Genomic DNA, 27,986 nt, shown 5'->3' on the forward strand with positions numbered 1-27,986 from the left:
ACCGCAAGCTCCCAGAACCCGTTTCCGCATGCTGGGCTGAGCTCTGCTGTCTTCTCTGCGCTTTTGCTCTCTGGACCCCTGCCCACATACCCCATGGCCTCCTTCCTCCTCCTCGGGCCGTCTGTGTGTCCTGGACCATCAGCATGTGACCATGCCCCGATGGTGAGAGGCTGATGTGATGGCTCTGGGACCATCCCTGTGCCCTGCAATCTCACGGCCTGATGCTCAGAGACAGAAAGGGAGGGTGGCGGACCCAAGGGGGCCCAGGCTGCTCTGCGGGTAGCTCTGCAGGGGTCTGGGGCTCACTGGGTCCCCTCCAGTGCTGGGAGCCAGGTGCAGTATGTGTGAGCCGGCTTTCATGGTGCACCATCCACCTCTCTACCCCTGGACTTGAACCAGGGTGCTGAGCTTTGAAACTCTGCAACACTAATACATTGATACTCTGTATGTAATGACAGCAGAAAATAGGCTTTTGTGAGTCTCCGGGCCTTAAGGGTTCTGATGCACTTCGCTCTTTAAATCCAGTGGTCAGAAAGCGGACAGTCCAGGGCTACGCACCTCCCTATTATCTGTCGCATTATCTTTATCTAATTGCATGCACTCTGGCATAATTCGACAGATCTGGAACTACACATGCTCATTAGCAAGCCTTCAGATGAAGGATGGAGCCTGCTGCGGGTCCCTGATGACCCGTTCCAAGTGCTGCCCGTGACACGGACCACATCCAAAAGGGAGGGTCTGGCGCGTCTCCTCCAGCCTTGTCAAACAGGTCTGGTGCGGGTGTAAGAGGGCCCACAACACACGTCTGCACTCCAACTCCGGCTGGCCACAGAGGACAGAACGGCAAGTATTTATTTTGCATAATTTATTTAAGGAGTCTTGAATCAAAGCCTTATTCCAGCCTTGAGACAGCCTCCGGGGGGGAGCGTGGCCGGGCCGTGTCGCAGATGCGCAGAGACAGGTACGTCGGGATCCCACCCAGAGGTGCCGCCTCCCGGGCCAGCACCATCCTCAGCACCAGACAGCTCTGACTGTGGCAGCAGAAAAATGTCTGCCGGAGGGAGCTCCGGGGCCGCGGGCAGCTTCAGGTGGATTACAGAGTCCAGGACCCTTTTTCCCCCATCAGAATCTGTGCACTTTGGTCTGAGAACTTTAGTTTTCCTCTAATGATCAAAAACACTCTGATGACTTTCTACCTGGCAGATAATACGATGACCGCAGTACCGTGGAGAACGAAGCTGTGACCTTCTCCTTCCATTTAAATTGAGAATCACGTAATGCAACTAATCCCACACAACTTAAACCTATTGCTGTGTTTACAGAAACCGCATCTTCTCACACATTTGTATTTTCCCTAATGGGATTGCTTTCGCCGATAAACACACACACACACACACACACACACAGACACACACACACACACACAAGTCAGCGGAAACAGTCATACACAGAAAATTCAAGTCAGATTTATGTCCTAACTCAGATAAAATATTATAAATGCTAAATATTCCACATTTGAAGCAGGTCCTGCAAAAGTAAATTCCACTGTTTCCCTAATAACTAGCTTTTCTTCTCAGCTGTGGACTCACATTAGACCATCAGGAAGGGCCTGCTCAGAATCAAACAATAAACGAAATCCTGAAAAGAAAAGACTCCAACGCAGACACTTGCAAGTGTCAGAGTTCTGATTTCAGAGCTCTTTCCATTTTAAAAAGCAAGTCCGGAGAGCTGAGTTAAGGACACTGTGATTGTTCAGATAGAGGCGAGCAGAGATTTTTTGGGGGGGACACCAATCTTTCGCCCTTTCCTTCAACAAGTCCTTATTAAGCACCTTGGCTGCTTCAGGCACTGTACTGGGCACCTGCGTACGTCAGAGCGCCAATCAGCCAAAGATCCTGACACTAGTCAGCGGATATGCTAAGGGAGGGACAAATATGAAACAAGCATAATCAGAAAACTGTACAATATACTGGAAGTGATGAAGGTCGTGGTAAGAGAGAGAGCAGAGCAGGGCAGGGAACATCGGGATGATGGGTGGGGTAAACTGCAACTCTGAACAGGGTGGGCAGGTGGAACACTGAGATAGCGCAAAGACTCGAAGGGCATGAGGGAAGGGTGTTTGGGCAGAGGGAACAGCCAATGCAAAGGCAGTTTGTGCAGGGCCTTCAGGTCATTACAGGAACCCCGGCGTTTTCCAAGGGAAGAGAGGGGCCCTCGCACAGTTCCCTGCGTAGGAGTAGCCCAGGGGGCCCTGACCTGGGGCAGGGACACCTTGGAGAGCCACTGGCAGTAGTGAGGTCAGAACACAAGGACACTGGACTGGCCTTACAACAGGACAGATTGGACGGGGCAAGAGGACAATGGCGGCAACTGTTCCCGGGTGTCTGTCAGAGCAGGAGAACGCGTCTCAGGTGTCTGTACGAGGACGTGGTAGGCGCCAGCGGCCAGAAAAGGGCCATCCAAGTCCTCTTCTGCTTCAGAGACGCTGCGATTAACCCCGAGAGCGGTGAAGGCGAGACGGAGCTTTCCCTGCCATTGCGATGGAATGAAGGACCCGCTGGCGCGGAGGCAGCAGGTTTACAGATCACGGGAGGCTACCCAGGACTCTAGGATTCTGCGCCAGCCCGCCCCCCGCACCTGCGGAGAGGAGAGCCTCCGCAGGACAGGACCTCGGCGGAGCCGCAGGACAGCGGAGGAAGCGCACGGATGAAGGCGCGCCCCCGAGGCGGCACCTGACCGGGGACCAGACGCCCCTCCCGGCACAGTCGGCTCCGGTTCCTGCAGAAACAGTGGCGCCCCCTCCCCCGGAACAGACAAGCAGCCACGCAGGCTGGATTTTCTGTCCATTCAGAGCAAGTAAAAATCCGGGAAAACAGAAGAAAAAATCCGAGACACCCTTCCACATACGCAGCGGAGATGAGCCGGTTGTGGGCCGGACGCTGCCGGAGGGAGAGAGTTCGGGGCCACAGCGGGTGCTCCCGACCCTCCCTGTGATTGGGACGGGGACACGGACTCTTCAGTCCCACACCCCCGTGCAGGCAGATTCCACGCGGAAGGAGGGTCCTGCATCCACGTGAAACAAGAGCAGGGTGTACACTCAGGACACAGACTCAGGACCTGAGCTTTTCCCCCGTGCGACCCTCTGACGCTCTACTTTTCTGACTTGTAAGGTCTCCAGTCAGAAGCCCAGAAAGCCCGTCTCTAAGGCCGACCCTTAACGCTCGGAAGGCCGCCACGTTGGCTTCCATCATTCCGTCGTTACTATCCATCTGTCCACTCCTCCTACCGCCCAGCCCCTCCCTCCGCCCGCCCCCACCATGAGCACGCACTTGTCTTTCGGGAAGTGGGTCCCATCTTAACCTTTCCAGTTACCCAACACACACGCTCCCCAAAGACGGGAGAGACGGAACTGATAAGGCTCACGTGCTCCAACATCTGTTGCCCTCCCAGGGGAATTTCTGGGTCAGCCTTTTTGAGAACCAGAGAAGTTTTAAGTGAGATGCAGGGAGGCAGAATGAAACTTCCCACAGCCGTTTAGAAAATGCTGATTTTGCCCAGAGATGATGATGCAATTGAGGCCCCAAGACAATGAACGGTGACTCACCCACGTGAACTGCATCCCACAGCTCAGGCTTGGCGATGCTGTCACGGCATAGTCTCAGCGGTTTACAATCTAAGCTTACACCTTGGCCATTGAACACTGGCCACCTGAACTGTTGCCAGTTTCCATGGCAAAAGGAAAGAGAGAACAGCAGCTCATGTGCCGGCCCTTACGGCATCTTAACCACAAGGTCCTACTGTCCAGCACAGGGAGCTGGACTCAATGCCTTGTAGTAACCTATGATGAAAAAGAATATGAAAAGGAATGTATGTCTGTATATGGATGGCTGAAACATGGTGCTGTGCACCAGAAATTGACACATCATTGTGAACTGACTGGACTTCAATTAAAAAAAGGTTAAAAATTGGTTAAAAAAAGATTACATGATCTTTACATATATTTGTAAATGATTTACAACTGTCCGTGTAATGGAAAAATTTCCTTAAATAATAAAGCCACACACACACACACGCATGCACGCACGCAAAGCTTCATTTCAGGAGAGCTACCCTCAGTTCCACTCCACCCCACCAGCCAAAGTCAATGGCAAGGCCACGTGGAACTCTAAGGGAGAGATGCCCACAAGATGCTCAAAGTGGCACCAACGACCCACACAGACCCACGCGATCAGTCAGTCCGAGGTCCGTCGTGAGAGCTCTGAGCCACCCTGACGCCCTGTTCCGTTGCTCTGCTTGCACTGGTGGGTCGGTGGCCCCCAGGCACCCCCCACCCACCCACCCAACCACCGTCCTCATGGAAGTTTCAGCTGAGGCTCTATTCCTTCCGAAGGGCTGTTCTCGCCAGCAGCGCACGCTGCAGCGAGGGGACGGGAGCACGGAGCTGCTAACAGATGGTTCACTCTGAACTCAGCAATTCACCTGCAGTACACGTCCCTCAAGCCTGGCGTGGGAACACACATTTGCAAGTTGGAAAAGACAGAATGAACACGATGGAGGAGACCTAACATTTCACCTGGGAAAGCAGCTGTGTGTCCCACTACAGAGCAAGTGTCCTGAAAGCATGGTCGATTCCCCCCAGGAACACTCCCGGGAAGACCTGTGAAGGTGGGTGGGGAGCCAGTCTAACCCTGGAGGCAGCACGAGGAATACAAAGAAAGGGGCAAGGGACCACATGACCCATCCTCTTCAGGTCTTGAGCTGATCTCCTCAGAAGCCAAGCAGAGCTGAGGATGGACACGCAGAAGCTACAAAAAGCCCAGAACAGGCAGCGCATCTCTGCTGCGTAGAGCCCTGCACACTGGGGTCGGCGACCTCTCGTGGTTGTAAACGTCACGAAACTCAAAAAGTTTTCAAAAAGAGATGAGATAACTTCACCTCTCAGGACTTTTTAAGAGGTTTCTCATTTTTGTTTTACATTTTGAAATTATTGGATGGCGTTCTGCATGAGGCATAGGAAAGATCTGAATATAGTTTAGAAATTAAAACGTTTTGGAGAAAATGATTAGGGGAACTGGGGGCCCACAGCTCTCGCTTGCATTCTTCCACCTCTAATTTCTGCTTTATCCTCCCCCCTCTCCCCTTGTACAACTTGTTTTATTCCTAGATCTTCAGTGCTCCTGTACTCCATTCCTGCTCCCCTTCCGGCTGACGCCGCCTTAAAATATATTCGGTGCACAATATATAGCATATAATGACCTCACACCAGTCAGGACAGCCATCATTGAAAAGTCTGCACATAGTAAATGGTGGACAGGGTGTGGAGCAAAGGGGACCCTTCTACACTGCCGGTGGGAATGCAGTTTGGTGCAGCCACTGTGGAAAACAGGATGGAGATTCCTTGTAAAAACTAAAAAAGAGTTACCATATGATCCAGCAATCCCAATCCTGGGCATATACCCAGAGAGAACTCTAATTAAAAGATACAAGCACCCCAAGGTTCACAGCAGCACTGTTTACAACGACCAAGACATGGAAACAACCTGAATGTCCACTGACAGATGACTGGATAAAGAAGAGAACCATTCTCTTTGTAGCCACAGGAGTCTCTCTCTTCCCTGCATTGCTACCAGATCCCAGTCCCCACCAGGGGCTCATCTACAGCGTCCATCCCCCATGCCTACTGCTGTCAACTGAAGCAGGGTGAGCAGAAGGGGAACAGGAATGGGGTACGAAGCAGGGTCTAGGAAGCAGGGCGTTCACCACCTGGAATTCTACCATCTGGACCTTGTGGGCCTTACTGGCTTCTAGGCTTTCTGCAAAATTAGCCATATCTGTTCCTCAATCATGGGACAAAACTGAACATTTCCTGTGCTTCTCATGGATCTGAATGCCGGTGGAAAATACAGAAAAAAATACATATATAGAAGAAAGAGAAGTAAAACTATCAGGGAAACCAACACAGGGCAGAATCGTCTGTTCTTCCCCTTGGCAATTAGCAAAGCCATTTAGAACCCAGAATAATTTAGACTGTTTTACTTCATAATGTTCATACTTTTAAAATTCTGTGATATAATTAATTCCTCCAGTTAATAACTGTACCACAGTGTATACTGAGAAGAACACAGGACAGAAGAGAAGGCTGAGTTTCTCTGAGGTACAGAGAACACCGGTGATTTGCCGAATATTATTCACGTAATGCCTTGTAGCCTTCTCATTTGTAAAATTAGATGCTATCGAATTTTTAAATGTTCTATTTCAGATAATTTCACAGTGCTAGATCATTCTGAAGATAAATGTTCCAAAGTCATTAACCAGAAAGGCTGAGTGTTTTTTTTTTTTTAACATGTACATAAAATCAAACCAATGTGCTTAAAATAGAAGCAAATCATAAGATGGCACATGGGCACTCAATGCCCTTAACACTAAATTTATTAGACAGAATTTAATTTTAAAAGGATTACTGTACGCATTATTTTTTATAGGCAATCCTCTAGGAAAGAGATCAATATGGTATACTGCACAGAAGCATTCCGTATGCACTCGATAAATGCACTGTTATCATCAGAGTGATTAAAAGGAACAGGGTTGTATACAATCAGCATCTACATCTTACTCAGCAAGTCCTGCCAGTTGCTTGCAAAAATTAAACTCATTAATCATTCTGACTCTAAAGGAGAAAAAGCCTGGGGTATGATATAAAAAGCTCTATTTTATGAAGAAAAAAATGTCCAAAGTCAACATCTAGAGAAATTCCTGTAGACCTAGTGATACTAGAATATTAATCTCCCGTGGGAAAACTGAGTTGATTCCATTGTCAAAAATATAAATGGATACTATGTTATCCTAATGCTTCAGACCTCCTTAAATCTACAGGTAACATACACAAGTAAATTATTTGAAAGTGTACACTGGCAGGAATTAAAAAAAGCGTGCCATATAAAGTAGGCTGTCATTCCCACTTCAAAATGTCTTACGGCCACCCAGCACGCAAATCCACTGAGCAGGCATAATAGTCACCTTCCACAAACAAATTTGGCTTTAAGCAAACATGTCCTTTTGGGGCTGACTCTAGAGAATGGAGGCTTGTTAACACATTGACGTTTGTTTGCTATGATTCACAGTTGACAGCTGACTCATCCAAATGAAAAAAATTAGGCTTCCCCTTGTTAATTTTTCAAGCCAACAGAGTAGCTCTTTGTTATGGGTTTCCTCCCTAGCCAAGGTCACCATGAAGGTGACATGGGATACGTGTAGTGGTGCTTTAAAAAGATACAGGTGCAAGGCACGGACAAGGTCTTTCTGATGCTGTATTTGGCTCCACCCATCAGTCAGCTAGCACTGAATCTTTGTTTATGTCACCAGCCTTACTTCCTTGTGACATAGACAGCTTCCCAATGATGACTCCATGCTCTGTGCTGAGACAGTAAGCAACATTTTGTATCATTCTGTTAACAATACTTTACGAAAACACTGAGAGAGTGACTTTTAGATGGTAAACAGTTCTTACGTGTTTAACACATGTTCTGAAGTGCAGAAAATAAACTTTTCAGGAGGAAGACATTGTACCCAGCAGGGAACGATGATACAGTCTTATAGGGCAGTACACCCATAAGGATACCTCAAAGCTTATCTAGTGAAACGTTACAAGATACTGAGAAAATGTAACAGTACGTGCTCACATACTGTATGCAGTGCTAGGGGATGGAAGAAACAGCAATCCTAGAAGTAGATACAAGGAGATTTGGGAGAAAGTTATCTAGAATAAGCAGATGTGAAGAGAAGGGGAAAGTTAGGGATATATTCCATGTGAATATCTTGTCACCACCCCAGCAATGACCTAGTGCCCAGATGCTTGGCATGTGGAACAAGAGCTGGGAAGAGAGATCACGGTGGTGATCGCCAGGGTCCTTCCAGTTCTACAACTTTCTAATTCTATAAAATAGAAAAGGAAACGATCTTCAGAAGCAATGCTGGGAGATGTATATCAGAGTAATAAAGCTACGTTAGCCATCTTCAAATACAGACGCTGCAAAATACACCCAGCCTCCTTTATCTTCATTCTAATGTATCCAATCTCTAATTTATCTTAGGAGGAGAGCACGAAAGGGAAAGAATAGAACAGTAGAGACCCAAACCTTGCGAGTGTAGGTTCTCCCAGCCTCCTGCATTGAAAGGGGGAAGGAAAAATGATTTACCAAAGGATTCAAAGGCCAAGGTCAGAGAGAGACAGGGCGCGAATTCACGTGGCAGCATGAAAGACACGCGCTGCCAAGGTGTGACGGGCAGGGCAGTAGCCATCAAGAGTGAAAGCTAAGACAACAAAGACTAAAGAGGAACCAGACACTTTATACTGAGTAATTAAGAGGACGCTGATGACACTGTGTGCGCGGCGTCTGCAGTGAAGACAGTAGGAATGCACATTTGCTACCAAGCTGAATAAGGAAAAGGGGTTCGTTGTAACAAGTTGGTGGAATCAGTTTTAGACGACTTGACTGAGAAGCTGAAAGCTCTGAACGACCCCGTGACACCCCATAGCTCCTCTGTAGGTGAGTTACACTGACCAGCATCAAATTAGTCCTGAGAGCAATGGCATCAAGACGACAGTTGAAAGTTGTAGATTTTTTTTCCTATATTAGGAAGAGAAAGTGATATTAAATACTTTAAGAAGCATTTAAAATTGGAGCAGAAGAAAGTAAAGATTAAAAAACTTAAAAAAAGATTAAAGTTGGTAAATTTCCAGGAGGAATTAACAGAATGCTGACATCATACCAGTGAAATATCAAGGTGGAGAGAAAGTAGAAAGGCTGGTTGCTGCAGACCTACAGGAAGATGAAATACTTCATAAGCTGACAGACATCACAGGCAGTGCTTTTTGGCTCTAACCCTGTTTTGGTTAATTTTGCTGTTTCAAAATCCTGTTGTCATCACATTTGCATTGTTAGGAAATCATGTGTCACCAAAAATGAAGAATATAGGAACATGCTGACATGGCCCCAACAAGACAACTGCCCTGGCAGTTATCCAAGGCCTCCGAAGTCCTTCAAGAAATCAAAAGGAAACGCTCCAGCAGGGGCATGACGAAGTTCAATATTTTAAAATTAGTGGAAGTTAATTCCTATTGGAAGTTACTAAATTCCATTAAAAGTCGCTTCCAGCAAAGCTTTCTTTAAGAGTCAACTTATTTTTAAACCTACACAGTGAATTTTAAATCAGAATGGCTATTGATTCCTCAGAGGGGTTTTCCAAGTCATCGACGTTATATTTTAATAAATCTAAGATTGATGAGAAAATTTCAATAGAAAAAGCACTCTGGCTTTATTTCTATTTCAAAGTTAAACTTCACATCTTAAAATTGACCCACCCCAAATAGGCTTTTCTGTGGTGCTACACAGCAGAGAGGTCCTTACACGTGCCTTTGGTGCAGACAGGCAATGTATTCCCTGTCACCCGCCACGCAACCTCGGCATTTGACTCGTCTCTTCTAGACCTGGTGACTACTTTCAGTTTTGCGTTGTGAAGAACTACCCATTCTCGGTCACATTCAGGCATGTGTGTGTACACACATACAGCGGTCAAGAACAACACTTTACTTCCCCCTTTCCAGACGGAAGGACGAGGCACAAAGCTCACTGGATTTTAAAGGTATGCTCCTTACCATCATCTCAGTGACTAAGGTGGGAAAGCTTCTTCTGTTCCATGGAGCAGCTTTCCCTGACCGACAAGCCACAGAAGAGCCATAACACCACCAACCTTAGTGTTGGAACTCTAGAAAGAAGTGCTGGAGATTTCCTGTGTGCTACTGCAGAAGACACTTCAGGACCTCGGACAGCTCCCGCTGTGCCCAGGGGACGTCCAACTGTTTAAGTAAGTGCTTACCTGGTTGCACCAAGGTACACAGAATAATATGCAATTAGAATAATATGCAGTGTGTTCTAATTAGTTGTATATCTTCGGGTTTAAATTCGGGTAGCGGAATTCTTTAATCTTGACAAGGACTGGTATCAGAAAAGCAGTTTTCATATCTACTTTCTTGAGCTAGTACTAAACTCCTATCTTAAGCAAATTGTAGCCCCTGCTCTGGGAGGAAAAGTAATCTGTTTAATACATACATCTATCTTTTAGTAAATTTTTGGTTATAACTTTTTCAATGTTGAATATTTTTTCTGAGAGAAGCAAAAGTTTTCAAGAAACTGATGCTGTATTTAGCCCTGTCTCATTGGTTTAATCATACATTTTAAATATATATATATTTTTTTTCATAAGGGTACTATGGACATATACACTATATTTATACCTATACACACACACATTTTCTGTATTTTCTGGGAAAAAAACATTGATGTCAAGAGTTTACGAATTTAAGATAGATAAACTGTTCAGAGTCATTTCAACAGAAATCATTTGCAAATGTTAAATTCACAATTCGTTTCTCAGTACAATCCTTTTGCTTATCTGAGAAACAGTTCAGATGTATGTCAAACTGAAAAGAAGGAAAATATGCTCTAAGCTTAAGATGAAAAAAATAAAAACAAAAAAGATGGGTGGAGATCATCTGAAACAAAATTCAGGAACTCTCGCCTTTCCTTTCCTTTCTCCTAGCGACACCTAGAGCCTGTTAAGAAGAAACTGCTTATTGTTCTCTCTCCAAGCATAACACAATCCAACGGTTTTAAGTCAGATTTAAGGCAAAAAGTGCATCATTTCTGTCTGCACTGCAGCTCAATTGTCCTCCCTGAGATTCTCAGTAGTTTCAATTCTCAAGAATTTTTCAGCAGTCCCAATGAAACCCCTCCTCAAAGATTCTAATTTCTTGAGCCTGAGAATTCATGCCTTTCCCTCAGGACCTGACCCACTGCAGTGAGGGACATCTCTCTGATATTTCTCCGTGTAACCAGAGGAGTCTGGAAATAATCCAAAAGAAGAAAATCTCACACAAGATCTGATTAACAGGGTGTGTGTGTGTGTGTGTGTGTGTGCGCGCACGCGAGCTCACACACACACATGCACACACAAACTACATCTCTCACAAACTTTTGTCATCTTTGTCACAGTCTCCACACCCTGCATCAATACAACAAAACAAAACCCAAGGCAGGACATGCTGAATAACCATGACTTTCTGCTCGGTGCAGTACATGCAGGACATATTGAATAACCACGACCTTCTGCTCGGTGCAGGGACATGTACAGCCTTAAGTACATCAAGGTAGACTATCTGAGAGGCCGTGTAAATACCTGTGCCCAGGTGTCCCCAGGTGGGAAACTCTCAAAGGTACACGCAGTGAGCTCTACAACCCAACACAGCCAACATAACTCCAGGGGCAGGCCCTGCCTGCCTGTCTGAGAGCCTGTCTGGAATTTTTCTCTTTTTTTTCTGGGAAGAGAAGGTTTCAGTCACATCAGTTTCCTCTCCTCCTGGTCCTCCCTGGCCCTCTGAATAGCTGAAAGGGATCAACACAGGTGGCTGACCTCATCCATCCAAGCAGCCCGCCCCCCTCCTGCTTGAGTCATTGGTTACTAAGGTGATATGCAAAGCCAACCTTTGAAACCCAGGCTTCCAGCCCTGAGAAGAGTAGGAAACATGCTCCAGGAGAAGTTTTCAGCCAAGGCTGTCTAATGTTGTTGCCAGTCCAAGGCTAGGTGTGGGGGAAGCGGGGCCTGACCCCCATCAGCAAAAACTGTGCTGGGCCCTGGGACAGGGGATTGGGCCTCGGATGCTAGTGCGTTTATTTTATTTTATTTTTCTGAAAAGTAAATCACCACCACCACCACTCCCAGCGCTGGTGGGGAGCGCTGGAGAAGTGAGGAGTGGAGGCACGTGAGTGAAGGGACCCCTCAGGCGGCCACAATGTAGATTCCAGGGACAGGTAGGAGGGGGAGAAAAAGAGCCTGGAACAGTATCTTCCCCGAGTCTTAAAGGAGACCGAAAGGAAACAAAGAAAAAGCAAAAGCAAAGAGAAACCAACTTGTAAACACAGACAGATCGAATTCTTTCCTTAAGATCCATAGCACCATGCAATTAACAACAGACATCCACACAGACATCCAGCCGATTCCACATCCCAGCAGCGCAGCTCGGCCAACGCTGCTCCCTCAAAGCCACCAACTCCTGGCCGCCGCTGCAGACAGGGACCGGCTCCAGGACGGCGGTGACCGAGATCCGCGCAAGGAGTGTATTTGTGGGCGCTCCCGAGAGAGGTGGGGGAGGGGAGGGATGAGGGCGCCCCAAGACCATCGCAGACGCGGCGCGGGCGCGTGTCCCCTGCTCTCGGCCCGAGCCCCGCACCGCCCCCCACCCACCAAAGTGCTCTTACGTCCTCGTCGTCACAGTCGCTCCGCGCCTGGTACTGGAACCGGGGCCGGCCGCCCGCGCCGCCGCCGCGCTCCCGGGGCGCCGCCGCCGGCGCCTGGGCTCCGAGGGGCTTGGGCCCCGTGCCGTCTTCCTCCGGCCCCTGGCCGCCCAGGAGGTGGCTCGCCTCCGGGGGCGCCGGGAAGGACCGCGAGGTGTTGATCTTGCCTGTGAACCTCTGGTACAGCGAAGCCATCGGTCTCTGCGCGCCCTGGCTGGCTGTCTTCGGGGTGTTTTTATCTCGGCTTTCTCCCTCTCGGGCTCCCGCTCCCCACCCCCTCCAGGGGGAAAAGGGGAAGAAGAAGGAGAAGAAAGGACGGCGGCAGCGCGGCCGCTCCTCCCGCGCTCCACTCTCAAGTCGCCGCTGGGCGACTGCCTGGCTCAGCCTCCTCCGCTCCCTCCCCTGGCGGCTCGGCGAAGCGGGGGTCTGGGGGTGTGTTCTCTTTTCTGTTTTTTTTTTTTTAACTCCTTGCCACGGCCACGTACGGCCTAATCAAAGCCATTGAAGAAGAAGAAGAAGAAAAAAAAAACACGTAAAGGGAGGGAAAATGCCTAGGCCCCGGAATTTGGCACCACCTAGAGACGGGCGAGCATCCAGAGCGAATCTCCGCGCTCCCCCGCCCCAGGCCCCCCGCGCGGCTCCTCCTCCCCTCGCCCTCCCCACGCGGCCCTCCACCCGCCGTTGATGGCGCCGGGTGGCCGGGGGCTGGCAGCCAGGAGGCGGCAGGGGCGCGTAGGTCGTGGGTGCGGGGGCGAGAGGCGGGGTCGCGCGGGGGGCTCTGGGGCTCCGCGCCCCCGGGAGGCTCACAGGGAGAGCGCGCGGGAGAAGAGGCGGGCGCTGGGGAGGGGGCGTCGGGGGCACGGAGGGAGGGGGCGGCACCCCGAGACGCCCGTCCTCGGCTCGGCGCGGGTCTGCGCTCCGCGTCCACGCGCTCGCATTGCTCGCAGCTGCAGCCCCGGCGCCCAACAAGGCGCTCCCCCTCGTGTTTTCCTCCCAGCTTTTCTTGCCTAACTTGAAACAACACCAGCAGAGACCCCCGGGCCTGGGGGTGCGAATGCGGGTGTGTGGAAGAGCGAACTGCGGGGCTGGGAGGAGACTCAGGGGGCGCTGTCTCGAGTCCCTTTCCTAACCAAGCCAAGCTCTTCAAATCCAGATCCCTTTTCCTTCGTCGGGTTTCAAAAAAGAAAGGAAAAGGTCACGGGAGGCAAGCGAGGGGTGCCCGCTGGAAGCCTTTAGAGCAACTCGGTTAAACGTTCCTCCCCGCACACCCCACTTATTTGTGCGTTTCGCGAACTCCATTTTCGATTTCAATGAACACAAGCGGAGGCTGAAGCATCTGTGATGCCGGTAACTTTTCCAAAGCTCGCTGCGCCCCCCCCCAGCCCCCCACTGAGAGGAAGTGGGAGGGGAAAAACGACCCCAAAGAGGGTGCCAGGGTCAGGGTGCGCAGTAACTCTTGCTGCATTAAAACGTGCTCCAGCGCCCCTGTGTGGAAAGACACAAACTGTGCCTCGGTGCTGGGCTCCGACTCCAGACCGCAGGCTGTCTGGTTTCTCCCCCTCCCTTTCCCGGGGTGGATTCCTCCTTCCTGGCCTCCGGGATCCTCTCTCTCCTGCTGGAATCCGCTCCATCGTCTTCCTGGAGGGTCTAGGCGCTCTTCCTTCAGGCCTGGAACAGCCCTCCTTGCGCAACCCTCTTCCTCTTGTTTGCGGCCCTTCCAGCTAGGATGATCCGTCCCACCCTGAGCGGACCAGGACCCCAGGCTCCGGAGGGAGGAGGCGGGTGGAGAGCTCGCACCTGCGCAGACACTTTGCTGCGCCTTCCACTCCAGGTCCAAGAGGGCAGCTTCACCTTCACCTTCCGGCGGTGCTGCCTGCTCCCCTATGGTTTCCGTGAACATCTCCACTTAGGTTTTCAGAAAAACAGGTGAGGCCTCGGCCACTCAGCAGGCCCTCCTGCAGGCTCGCCAGCCTTTGTTGGATCTGAGTCCAAGGCCATCTCCTGGCACCACGGCTCAAGTCCAGAAATCCCAGAGGGAAAGACAGACCCTGGTTCCTGGTCCTGAAATTGCCTCCTCCCTCTGTGTCTTTAACTTGGGTGGGTGGGTGGGGGAGCCGAATGCAGGTGAGTAAGTCTCCTGGGAGAGGACCCCTTCCCATCCTTCTTCCCTTCTTCTCAAGCTCTCAACCTAGCAGGTAGTCTTGTTTTAAATAAAATTTATAACACATGCATCCACTGTGGTTTCCCTCCACTAAAAAGAAAAGTGCAATCTTAAGGTAGTTGGAAAACACATTCCCTTTACAGAAACTACAAAAGCAAGTAAAACCAGTATCCCAGGTAGCTGGGAGGCTCCCTGTACCACCAAAAGGATGTTGCAGGGGCAGATATCCTGCCCACAGATCTGGGGGTGCCGGAGTATTTCTGCCCCATTTGACTTTGAAGACAGAGGCAACAATTACCAGAGCCATAAAGCTAAACTTTAAAAGTCATCACATTTAGATAACTAGGAAACCTTGCTCTCATCCCCCTCCCCCGCCCAGCTGTGCTTTAGATCCTTGAAGCTGCCTTTCCAAACCGACTTAAAAGGAACGCTCCTCGCTGCTCCCTGCAGCATATGGAGCTGACATTTCGCTAAATACAGAAGCTGTGAGGGTCTTACTTATGTAATATACATACACACATATATATGAAACTTGAAATCGTAACAAGAAGCATGACAAATATTTCCTGCCCTAAAACAATACATACCAAATACAGTACTTACATGGACACAGTTTAGATCTCATACACCATACTTCATAGACGGGTGCCAGTCAACAAGAAGAGATTGACAGGGAGATGAGGAAGGCACACAGGTCCCTCACTTTTAAAATCATACCCCCAAGGGAGCTGGTAGGGCTTCAAATTACAATTTGGTCAAAGTTAAAAATCCTAACTGATTCAGACAATAGGATAAGCAGGTTTGATTTAACATTATCTGTAAAATGAAAAAAAGCTATAAATCTCATAAACAATTGGGGGCACAGTTGAGGCACAAAACTGTTTAAAGAGGCATGTCTGAAAAGTAAACAGGATACAAATGGGGAGGGTCAGGAGCCCCCCAGGGGCCAGTGTGGAGGGACGGAGGCAGAACACTAGTAAACGCATGACCTGCACATGGTGCAGTTTCTCAGGTACCACCTAGACCCAGGGCTCATCAGCTAACTTAAGAAGGATTTGGCTGCTTTTCTCCCCTTGCACATGGAACACAACTCATTTTAAAGAATGATCTGGACTTGGAGCGTTGAGTCTGTGCGTGCATGTTTGTGAGCATATGTGCACTCACACATCCAAATTTGCCTTGAACACTGATACATATATTGCAGTGTCTCTTAGGATATATTGTCAGGACTCGGAAGTCCCTCATGCAAAGAGGAAACTGCTAATATTTTATGATGAATGAAGTGATGCAACTGCAGAGACTAGCAAGCTGTGGCACTTTGTGGTGCATAATTAATTCACTTATTGCCTTCAGTAACCCTTTCCCAACTCCATCCTCTAAACAAGGAGAAAGATTATGAAAAGTAGCAGAACCTCCCAGCGGGCATGAAAATTGAGGTGGAGCGTTTCCACAGGAAGCTTGTCAATCACTGCCTCCACTCAACCTTGAATTCCCAAACACCTCAAATGCGCTCTGCTGAAGTAGGCTTCCAATCCTGCTTATCAGCTAAGCCTGGGAAACCACTTTTGAAAATACTTGGTGAATTGTTTCACGTCAAGATTTTAATTCCTCAATATTGCTTAAAATCCTGTTCACAGACCCGTTTTTCTGTCTAGTTTCATGTGATTATTTCTTCCTTCTTTATTACATAAAAGTGAGTGTGTGTTCATTTTTCCTGGTACCAATTTGCAGAATACATATGATAAGTCATTGGAATTAGGCGGCTGTTGCAAAATACAGTGGATAGTCATTTTTTATAATGACAGTAAGGGAACTTTTTGGTCTACATGCAAGCTAAGCATTGTAAAAATCCCAAAACTATACTGAGATCAGCAGCCTAAGCATGATTTTTTATTACCTAAGAGGTTTTCTTATTTCTAGGAGAGAATTATATCCTGTAGTTCTCTTCCCCTTTCTCTTTGAGGAGAAGGAAGAGGGCAGATCCCTGTTTAAGACTTTTATTCTTTTCCAACACTGATATTTGGAGCAATGAACGGACATACTTTGACAGAAGACTTCCCTAAAAACCTGAGCATCAGTGTTTTAAAAAATCATTACACAGTACTCGTATAAATGGGGAGAAATAAACAAGTATTTCAGTAGCTTGAGAGAATACAGTATAAGTACATAAATAGTAGGCACCAACTCCTCTCCTCTCTTTCTTTAGAATGTTTTTTTTGCAAGATGACTACCAATGTGGGTCTGGCTGGTACGACATCTTTAAAACCTTTACAAATAGGAAACATCCAGCACAAGAAAAAGGAATTGCTAAATCCTGGCTTTAACGCAAGGTGAAAGTAGCAACTAAGTTAACTTTGAGCTTTTCAAATTCATACTTAAAAGATTAACATGTTTTAAAGAAGAACATTGATTTTAACCCAGCAAAAAGGCTTCTGCTAGAATTAAGACAGTTCGATGTTTATTTCCCAGCACTTCCCTGCCTGTTAGTCGTGACACCGTGCCTCTGCCTGGCTCTTACACACAGTTTGAAACATGCGCACAACTGCCCGTCCCAGCAGCACCCGTGCACGCGGACGTGGTTATCAACACACGTGGTAAAGCTGATGGCCGAGTGAGTAAAGCAACCACGGATTCAGCCAAGCCCAGGGCACATACTCTTGTTCTCAGCCCGGTGGGCGGCGGTAACCCGCTCTTCCTTCCCCGCGGGGCCCCGAACACACGTGACCTCTGCCCGTGGACACTGGACCGTGACTTGCTTCCTCTCTGCTCCCACTTGGCACCCTCCTTCCTCCCCTTCCTCTTTCTTGTCTTCCATCCCCCCTTGCTCTGGAGCAACAGCAGTCAATTATCTAATTTTTTCCTCTAAAAATGTCTTGCTGCTCTCTGAATACTTACAAAGCCTCGCCTTTCACTACCATCATGGCCTCAGAAATTATCTAAATAGTCACTTTACCTCCTAGAGGAGGCATCGACCTCTGTCTTTTCACGTGTTCCGATTATTCAGTGACAGCTTCCACAGTGCTTTCCAAGGCTCCTAAGATTTCTAGAATGTGAGATACAGAAGAGAGTCTGTTGTTTCTGTCTGTCCCTGGTGATCGTTTGAGCACAACCAAGTTGTCGTCCAAGATGTCTTAATTCATACATCACGCATTATTAGATTAAAAGGGAAGCGACTTCCGCTCCGAAACGCCCCCAGAGCTCCTTGCCTTTCAAACCACGCGCTTCCCAAGTCCAGTGAATTAAGTTGAATCTGCTTCCCTTTAATGTTGCAGTGACATTAATGAGCCTCTGCAATTCCGGGCTTCACTTTTCTAACCAGCAGAGGTGGTGGCTGTGTTCTGGAAGAAGAGAAAGCTCTTATCCGCTCTCTCCTGTGACGGACGGTGGGCATTTGAAGGGCCGAGTCTGGCTGGCTGTGACACAACGGGAAGCAGGCTCCGCGGCGCAGGCCTCAGACTGGGTTTTTTTTTTTTCAATCACGTCACCCAGAGGGGTTCCTAGGCGTTCACTGGAAAGGAGCAATGAAACAGAAAAGGACAGACAGAATCGGGGTCACTCGAATGCAGGGTCTTCTTTAGACAGTAGGAAACAGAGCTAGCGCTGGTTCATTGGCTTCTCCATGTAAATTCTGCTCCACTGCAGGCCAAGGGAAATTGCCACAGAAAGTGAAAAACCCGGCTCCACTGGAAACCAATCCAGTCGTACAGAAGGGCCGAGGGCATGATGTCCGGCAGGACTGACATTCAGGGAAGGCCAGGTGCAAGGCTGATTTCATCAGCAGCCAGAAATAGCACAAGAAGATGAGCTAAGCCCAGCGAATTGGCCCCTGGGGCCAGGCACCACGTGTCCCGCGCTGGGATGCCCAGGCAGGATGCATTGCTGAATCTGGCTGAGGATGAGATGCCTTAGACAGGCAGGGCCAGACGCCACCCTGAGGCAGGCCAGGCAGGGAGAAGGGCCACCTGCTTCCTGGACAGCTCCTGGGTGGAATTCGGAAAAGTCTCTTAAAATGCCGTTTCCCACCCTATCTCACCCAGTGTCAACCGTTGCCAGAACCAACACCATTCCTTCGAGTTAAGGCACTGTCCGAAATAGCACCAGTGAAAAACAGCGAACAGCCAAGGCCCGAGTGAGAAGAAAAGCAAACAGCCACCCTCGATGGCACGAGTACCACAGGGACAAGCCACCCTCCCCAGGGGAGAGGCAGTCTGGGTCCCTGCCTCCTCTTCCAAGAGCACAACGCAGTCCACACCAGGGGCTTCTAGTTCACCTTTGAGGTGAGTCATTATTTCCATATTCATAACTGTGATGGGCTGGAGTTTTGTTCGGCCAATCCGCACTCGCCCACCTGCCTTTCAGCTCAACTTCCAGCAGGACCAAACGGCTCGCTCTGACCAACAGAGGATGAATGGACATGATGCAGGCAGAGGCCCTCCAGGTACCAGCAGAGCCTGGCGGGCCTCCTGCACTCAGACAACGCATCCTGTGCGAGCATGGCCTCAGGAACACGGCTCTCGTATGAGAACACACTCGGGGAGACTTGAACCCAACCCATAACTTGGATTTAACCCAGAGATCAGGGGACACAAGGCATAAGCACCCAACTGAGCCCATGCAGACCAGCTGTGTCACATTAGACCAGCAGCAACGTGAATCCTGAGTTAAAGCCATTGCACTTGGGACGATTCGTTACATAGCACGCTTGCGTCATGCTATGAATCGGGATCTAGCTCGCTAAAACTAAAATCAAATACATGCCTAGAACCTAGGAAAATAGATTTTTAGACAATAAATCTAATTGTATGCATGAAATCTATGCATAAAATCAAATTGAAGCATTTCACTTGTTTATTCAGTAAATATTGTACCAGTCATTGTTCTGTTCTAGCTGCGTTCGAGGGACGACACAGGTAACTGAAATGAGCACAGTCCTTGCTTTCATACAGACTGCAGTCAGGCCTCCTCTCAGTGACTCAGGACTGGTGCTATAAACTGATAAGGCCTTCCTTTTAGGAATAGATGTGGTTTTCTCAATTTCTTACTCATTGGGTACATCCCCAGCCAGCCCTGCTAGTTCTATTAGAAAGAGACCATTAGAAACCACCAGATCACAAACGTGTTCAGAATAACATCCTGGTTGTTTATTACAGGAGCACAAAAGAGCCTTTTCAACCCGAAAGCGCAGTGGCTCTCCAAGGGTTGTCTCTGGACCAGGAGCGTAAGGGTCACCTAGGAATTTGTTAGAGTGAAGATTCTGGGCCCCATCCCAAACCTACTGAGTCAGAAACTCGGGGACAGGCCCGGCATCCGGTGAGTCTGATGGACACTCAAGTTTAAGAAGCAAACGCTGCACTAGAATAACCACTACAGCATACTTCTGAATGGCACCAAGGCGAGCTGGAAGACTCCCAGAACGTTAGCTCATTCCCGGGAAACAGCTTACCTGTTTAGCATAGTTAACAAGGACTGTCCAGAGGGTAGGGATTTTTCCAGAATGTGCAAAGGCCAGTCTGCCTCATTTAAATGGGGGTTACCTTAGCAGTTCACTCAAAGTCAAAATAGAATGGAGGCCAGGTGGTCTTTTGGGGGGCACTTTCAGAATGCTGTTTCACCCTTAAACTGAGATGTTTAAGGCTCATCTCAGCAGGAAGGTAGAGGCCAAAAGGAATTAACAAAGCAGACATCAAAGATATGGTCAAAGCTAAGGGACCACTCCTGCTGGGGCTTATCTCAGAAAATCTTTGATTTTGCACCTTAGCAGAGAGCCTCTCCCATCTTGCCAGAACAGATGCAACTTGGCAGATGAGCTCTGGAGAACTGCAAGAAAAATAAATCTTACTTTCAGAAATTGATTTCTTTAAAACCCCCAGTGCCTCTGGTTTAGACTCATTGCTTTTTTAACGCAAGAAAAAAAATCTTGTCATGAATTAAAAATCAATGAAGTTAATAAACATATTCGAGTTGAAAACCAACTTTTATGGACTTAATTTTCCTGAATCTACTTCTTTAAGGCACCTTAAAATGTTTCAGATAAAATCCCTTTTTTTTTTTTTTTTTTCCACAATCACTTCAGATCTTCTCCAGACCTCCATGGAAAAAAACCTGTGAATTTAAAAATGGGCCACTGATACTTTCAGTGGCTCAGTGGTTTTCTTGAATTTAACACATTCTCTGAACCACATGCAGGGGGTTAATAGTTACGGGTAACTACCAGTGTATATACACAATAGATCCTGACTGTCAAGTGCAAGACATAACCTTGAGAAAGAAAATAAACTGCAAGCCTGACTCTGTTCCTTCACACTGCCTCAAGCAAGTACAACAGACGTCAACGCAAAACCCTGGCCCATGCGTGTATGGGTATGTCAGATATGAGATGCAGAGGGTTCTCGTTAATGAAAACAGATTATATTAGGGGCAATGAAATGGAAACGAAGCTTCTCATTTGCTTCACGCGGGTAACTCAATTCACTGTGCACTGTAACTCCATCAGCTCCCCTGGACCCGTCTCTGAACAATTTCCTTCTCATAAAGGGGAAAAAACAGGTTTGTCTATCCTCCTAACTGCATTTCCAATCACTGTAATCTGGAACTCAAAAGAGTAATTCTCCAAACAATTGCTTGTATTTATATTTTGCTTGACAGGTAAACAGAAATTGCCCGTTGGCTAAAGAAATCCATTAGTCACATAAGCCTGCAATTTGAACAGAGTTTTTCCTCACTCACAGCAAAAACAAAATTGGCTCGCTGCTATAATAGGATGAGGCGGGGCCCATTCGCTCCTCAGATCGCGCTTGGAGCCCCTGACAGGTTCCCTCACCTCATCCCCGACGACCCGTAATCACCACTGTTTCTTCATTTCTAACCCAACAACCCCCAGATTGCATTATGTACCCGGGACCTTTCCAGTCTTCATGAGGAAGAATGGATAAATTAATGCTTTCAAAGGACGTGGAAGGATTTCTTAGGCATCCTATGATAAAAGCAGCAGCAGTAGAGGAATCTGTTTCCATCTGGGTTTCGGGGTCCCTTCCTTTCTTTCTCTCTGAGCTCCCGGATTGCACACAACCTCAACTCAACTGCAAATGAGATGTAAATGGTTAGCTGTGATTGAAATGAATGCTGAGTTTCCAAATTGAGATATTCAAAGTCATTAGATAAATATCTTTCTTGAGTATCTAATTTACTCAAAGAAAAATAATTTACAATGATTAAACCCAAACCTACCATGGATTAGAATACAAAATTCATGACTGTGCTAAGACAGAGCATACAACTTCACAGAAGCTGCCCGCGGACCCCAGACCCTCAGCGGAATCCCTGCACCATGACGGGCACTGTCACGGAAAACCTTGGAATAGGTACTAGTCTAACGTCACACCCACTGGTAACATCTGTGTTTCACTGTCTTCCAGTCAAATAACCTGAACTTCAGGACCTGAGCTAAGATTGCCACTGGTTCCTGGGCGAAGCCGGCTGTCCTCTTGGATTTATCCACCCAATGAAAAACTTCCCCTTGAAGTGATGGTATCTCAGACACAGAACATCTCAGGGGCTAAGCCCCCCAGCCCTTGGTCTCGACTCTGGATCAAGTGGGATAAGGGGGATTTCCTGGACCAGCCCGCACAGCTACAGGAAGAGAATGCAAGCAAGTGATCCGCAGACTCTTCCATCTCCCCTCGATACCCGTGATCTCTGAGAAAAAACCATCGTCATCAAGATTAACACAATTCTGGATTTTTCAAAAATCCTTTTGGGAAGGAGGTTGGAGAAACCCTCACGTATTCCCCGATTCTGTGACTTTTAGCTCCTGGACCACATCTTCTCATCATCTCCCTGTATGGTGTTGGTCAGATTTAACTGCTCAGGACACGATGGAAGACTTCTACAAAGATACTGTTCACTATTGTTCACTGACTTAAAAAAACCCCTAGATTTGTACTACACTTCACACTGGGGAAAGCTGGATATTAGGCATTGAATTAGTGCTTTGGAGAAAGCCAAAGTTTTTTTTAGTTTGTTTTCCAGAGGAAATTACATGAAATTTTTCTGTGGGCGTCTTCCAACACACACGTTCTTTATCCTCAGTGGCGAGAAATCACCCATGTGACTGATTGCTCCTTGGTTACCAAAAATTATGCACCTATTCCTTCTTAATTTCTGCTCATCAATATAGAATTTCTGCCCTCAAGTTAAAGATGTCTGCTTGGCTAAAGAAATGTAGAAGGTCTTCTGGGTGCCATTGGAAAGAGTTTCTCCTTCCGGATACAAGGCAGTAGTAAGAGGAGGGACCTCTTCTCTCTTCCCCAGCATTTCCCCTCCGATCTTCTATCTCTGAGCAAAGTTGTGTGAGGACACGAGAGCACGGAGCCACTGCAGCCTTTCTGTGACCACAAGAAGAAGGGGCAAACGCTTGCACTGATGTAACCCCAGAACCCAGACAGCTCAGAGCCAGTAACTAAACTCAGAGCATCCTCCCAGGTAGGAACCCCTGTTTTAGCCCCTTTCCGTTAGGAATAGTTACGTAGCCCAAAGTGCTCCCAACAGACACAGCATGACCCCTGGCTCTTCCTCAGTGAGCTCTTTGCACGGGGAGAAGTCACGAAGCATCAGTTTTCTCATCTACAACACGAAGATGTCAAGAGAGGTCTTTCCCATCAGCTTTACCTACAACACAGGGCTCCTGAGAGCTTCCAGTGTGTTGTTATTACAGGGAAACCAAAGTTCATATATAGACCTAACCTTGGGGAAAACTGGGGCTGCCTCCAGCTAATGTGCTACAAAACGCACACTAAGTTTTCCACCTGATTCTTCCTTGTCCTTGTCTCCGATTCTGCATTTGGACTTCTTGTTGATTTCGACACATTCTTCCAACTGGAGTATTTGGAGGACAATGTATGTCAACTCTGGAAAGCCTCATTATACATGCGACGTGAAGACATATGCTCTGTGAGCTAGTCTCTCTCCAGGGCTGATAAAGCCGCAGGGAAGCAGTGTGGGTCCAAAACAGGGAGGGGTAGGGGAAAGGGGGAGTCAGGGCTTTACCAAGTTAAATAATAGTACCGAAACTCTAACGTCGCCCAGCACTTTATATGGAAAGTGTTGTCAAATACGCCATCTCACCGCCTCAGGGAGGCTCCGAAGAAGATACACCTTGATTTGGTGTCAGAAGAGCCAGTTTGGAACCCACTCAACCAGGGCTGCTCTGAGCTGCGGGGTGACAGGCCTGGAATCCTCCAGCCCCCAGGCGGAGCAGGGCAGGCTGTGTAGCCGCAGGCTGGGCGCGTGTCCAGGGCACCAGAATCAGAGTAAGGGTGGCAAGTGCACGTCAGTGTATCCCAGCTCTGATGAACTCATCGAACTGTGCGCTCAGAGCACCTGGGAAGAGCGCAGGACCAGTACGCGCCCACCTCCCCATCATCTGCGTTCTCCAGGGGGATGCCCGCCACGTCCTCTCCAGCACACAGACGCTCCCAGCAGCTTTGTCTGTCATAGCACAGAACAGAAAAAACAAAAACCAAAACCTCAAACGTGCATTAACAAGTAAAAAAAAAAAAAAAAAAACAAGAAGACCTGGGAAGAACCTTGCTGTCAGCACGCCTTTATGCATGTGTCCCTGCAGCACTGAGCTCCGGAGCTGCCCTTTGGAACCGGAGGGGCGTCCCCTCTGCGCCTTATGAATCCAGGCGGCAGTGGGGGTGCTCCCTGAACGTTGGTTGAATATGAATTTTGCTCCATGTTTACGAGCCTCCTGTCTATCAAAGGCAAAGGCAGATTATTTTATTTTATTTTATTTTTACAGAACTTGGAGTTGAGAGAAGCAAGCAAGAAAAATAGGCTCATAGTGCGCTCCCTTTGTCTTGCAGCTTGCTTTGCTTGTCCGGACCTCGTGTGCTGTTGGTTCTTTGTCTCGATTCAGGGGAAGGAAAGAACACGAGGAAAACAGACACATGCATTCCTTAGGGTCTCAGGGCTCCTTTATGCTCACTTCTTCTTACTGCTTCCCTGTCCCCGTCATTCTGCACCAGCGGCGCCCTTGGGCTGGCACCCCTGCCACCCCACAACAACGTGGCAGATCCTATTTGCATACAGCTTTTTATTTGGACAACCCTTGGGTGAATTCAATTACCTGCCAAACGAAAGCAACACAACAAGCAACAGAAAAGACAACACGAGACAAAACCAACAGTCCTGTGAACATGCTGGTTTTGGGCACGCGGAGAGCAGCTCGGAGCACGACGCGGCCACTCGGGGGTGCTGTGGGAGTGCGGAAGTGCCAGCTTGGCTCAGCCCCGGCGACAAAGGGCAGCTCTTCATTCTGATCACACCATTTTTGCATTCAACTGATCGCATGGGAAGTGAGGCAGCCTTTAGGAAGACTTTTGTTTCCTGTGAAAAGGAAGACTGCTGTCTTATGCTCGTGCTTTCAATGTTTGAAAGACACTCCCAGAAAACTAAAGTCAAAATGACCCATAACTCTGTTTTCTCATTTGTTGAAGATTCAGATATTCTGGAGTGGGGGTGAGGGGTGCACAATAATGAGCTAAATTCCCATCTATCATGGAGGACAGGCATGTGACCTAGATGGGATTGTGTGCCAAGGATTTCATGGTTCACAAGGGATCCTGGATCATCTTTGGTCTTTTTTATCCACTGGGCCCTCAGTGTATGGGATACAGAATTGGCATTAATGGCGTGGGAGGCCAGCCAGGGAGCTATTGAGAGGGGGTGATGGGCTGGATTGTAACCAGGCGCTGTTTGAACTAGACTGGCTCATTCCACCTACCACTTTCTTCTTCTCTCCTCTCCTCTTCCTGCTCCTCCTCCTCCTCCCCCTTCCTTCTTCCAGATAAAAAGAAATCCATAGAGAGGAGTCTATGCAATGATAGCTGACACTCATTCCCCCCCCCCCAAAAAAAATGAAATAGATGGAGGACCTTGGAGAACTTACAAGGGTCATGTCTGCACAAGTCTGGGAGAGTGTGAATTGTAGGATCTGTGAAAAGTTACTTGTTAATTTGGAAAACATAGCTTTACAATCTATTTTCAGTCAGATTTTAAAACATGCATGTTTTCATACAAACTCACAAGGGATCTTGGAAGCTAGGACGTCAGTAAGTCCGCTGACACCCACCAATGAGCTCTGAATTTATTTGCCAACTTTCAGCCCATGAAGGGCTTTGTTGACGAACACTAATAGATTCCACTGAAGGGGGCTTCACAGTCATATGTGTTACACACATCACTGTATTTAGCAATGTCAGAAGCCCTGTGGTGTAGGAATCACAGAGCTGGATTTTAACCCTAGTCTGTCCCAGTGCCACGTTATCCAAGAACATCCTGCTAGACTTCCGTCCACTTACTTGTGTCATTTTGATGAGTCATGCACTAGAGCACATCTCAGGAAGTCGTGAAACTGTATTTCCAGATGGCACAATCCTAGCCTTACTTCAAAGCCCAGCTCACAAGCCACTCCAAAGCCCAGCTCACAAGCCACTCCATCTGAGAGGTCTTCCACGACTTTTTTTAGAAGTCAGTAATTGTCTTGCTGAATCCTCAAAATGTCCCTAAGTACCTGCCTCATAAAACACACCACTCTCTGTCCTGTGCTGTTCGTTCGTGTACTCAAGCAACGCTCATGACTGGGCGTTAATATGGCCATTCCTGTCTTAGCTCCCCCTATCAGACTGTTCCTTAAGAAGAAAATACACGTCTGACTAAGGCTCATGCGAGGAACTCTGGGGTATACAGAGAAGGTGCTCGAGTTAGAGGAAAGTTCATTTAAGCCCCACTTATCTACACACAGTCTTCGCAGAGGTGGACTGCTCCAAGGTACCATGTTGGCGTCTGTCGGGAGGTGCTCTAATGGTGAAGGTGCCGTGTCGTTCACAAGAGCGCCTTTCAGAAACTAAGGGCCATAACCCATTGGTCAACCATGTTAGTGATGAAATTAGTGTATGATTTGAAAGAAGAATTTGAAGACCCTGCTGCGCTGTGTGTGTATTCCTCCTACACGCACATGGGGCTCCTCCCAGTGCTGGACGCCTCCCTTGGGTCTCCTCCCCCAGAGTGCAAGCTCCCTGAGAGGCGGGACTGCTTCCATCTCTTCCACTGTTCATACCCGTGTCTATCACAGTGCCTGGGACCTTGGACGTGAGCAAGAAATAATTTGTCAAGTGAATAAAATGAGGCTGAAACAACAACAACAAGAAAATCATGGTAGGCGAGTCTTGGTTGCGTATCATCTCAGAGACTCACTGATGCAAGTTTAGAAACCCTTTCCCCGAGTTTACCAATATGCATGGGGGGGGGGGGCAGGATTTATTGCCCTCTAACATCCTAGACTCCCAAGCCAAGTATAGAAAGACAAACAGTTTTATGGTATGCAAACAAAACTTCTGGGTACAGGCGTTATCAAGACGGGTTTTGTCATAGTTCACAGAGGAAATGCACTTGGTGCTCCAGGGGCTGGGCGGCCACTGAGCCCCAGTTTACCTCCCAGTATCCCTCAGGAAAGAGCAGATCTTCCATCCAGAGGAGGCTTAACTGGGTGAAAACGGAAAGGGCTTTCAGTTGAGATTTTTATTTTGTTTTAGTGACATGGCCGTTTATCTCCAAGAAGCTAATAAAAGTGCACCCCAGAGAACCTACTATTGCACAATGCTATGTAGAATAGATATTAAATCCCCCCGGTGTGACTTATCTATCCAAAATGAAATTAATGCCATTGAGAAGAAGCCAATGTAATAGTTCCAGGTTATGAAATTGATTTCTTACATATACTAGTTGTGTCGAATACTTAAATTAGTTCTTCACATATTTATTCATCTACTGAGTCAGTGTTGTTAATTATAGCAACAGTGATTCTTTAAAAAAAAAAAAAAACACCTCTATAAACATTTGCTTCAAGGGCTACCTGTGAACCTTGGAAAAATACATATGGCGCCAGGCCAGAGCCACAAGCCTGCTGGGTGGCCCTGGGAGACCTGTACTGTCGGTTTCAAACAATGATTCTGTCTCAGTGAACACTCAGCACACTAGCAGGGAAAATGAATTCACAGAATGTAAACAGACTGAAATCCTTCCTCTGAGGTACCTGCCAGGGTCAAAGCTGATCACAGTCAACTACCCGTCTCCTCTCTGGTGCCTGTGAAATCCGTCTTCCTACCGAGCTCAAAGTGCTTGGACCCAGGATGCCCTGACACGGCAATTAACATGATTTCCCAGTGAGCCCAGGGACTTCCAAATGTCTGCATCAAGACGCACAGGTCTGCAGCAGCCTTGAACCGGGAGGCTAAGCAAGACGCAGCAAGACCATATTATAGTTTTGAATAATGAAACTCAGTTCCTGCAGGTGTCTCCCTGGAGAAAGTGGAGATTAACGCGCTTTCAAAGGATTGTTAAATAGATTAAATAAATTTGTTATACAACATTGATTTTAGCGCGCACACACACACACACACACACACACACAA

At 47.9% G+C, this 27,986-nt stretch overlaps 1 protein-coding gene and 1 long non-coding RNA gene across 5 annotated transcripts in view; both read right to left on the minus strand.

Moving 5' to 3' along the window:
* DPP6 (dipeptidyl peptidase like 6) overlaps positions 1-27,986 on the minus strand; it is an 846,041-nt gene that overhangs the window by 615,072 nt on the left and 202,983 nt on the right. Inside the window, exon 1 of one of the 4 annotated variants that reach the window (XM_032483041.1) lies at positions 12,315-12,965. The exons of 2 other annotated variants lie outside the window; for them this stretch is intronic. In XM_032483041.1, the coding sequence (XP_032338932.1) occupies positions 12,315-12,545 (231 nt within the window). In that variant the 5' untranslated portion in view covers positions 12,546-12,965. Of the gene's footprint in view, positions 1-12,314; positions 12,967-27,986 lie in introns of those variants that run through there. One more of the 4 variants, XM_032483046.1, reaches the window with a different exon arrangement.
* Positions 13,336-27,784, minus strand: LOC116664770. Its single transcript, XR_004321189.1, has 3 exons — positions 27,774-27,784; positions 22,385-22,393; positions 13,336-14,430 (listed from the first exon to the last, which is right to left on the minus strand). It is a non-coding gene; the product is annotated as an uncharacterized LOC116664770 (long non-coding RNA).

Source organism: Camelus ferus, chromosome 7, assembly GCF_009834535.1.
Source record: "Camelus ferus isolate YT-003-E chromosome 7, BCGSAC_Cfer_1.0, whole genome shotgun sequence".
In the NCBI taxonomy this organism is placed as follows: Eukaryota; Metazoa; Chordata; class Mammalia; order Artiodactyla; family Camelidae; genus Camelus; species Camelus ferus.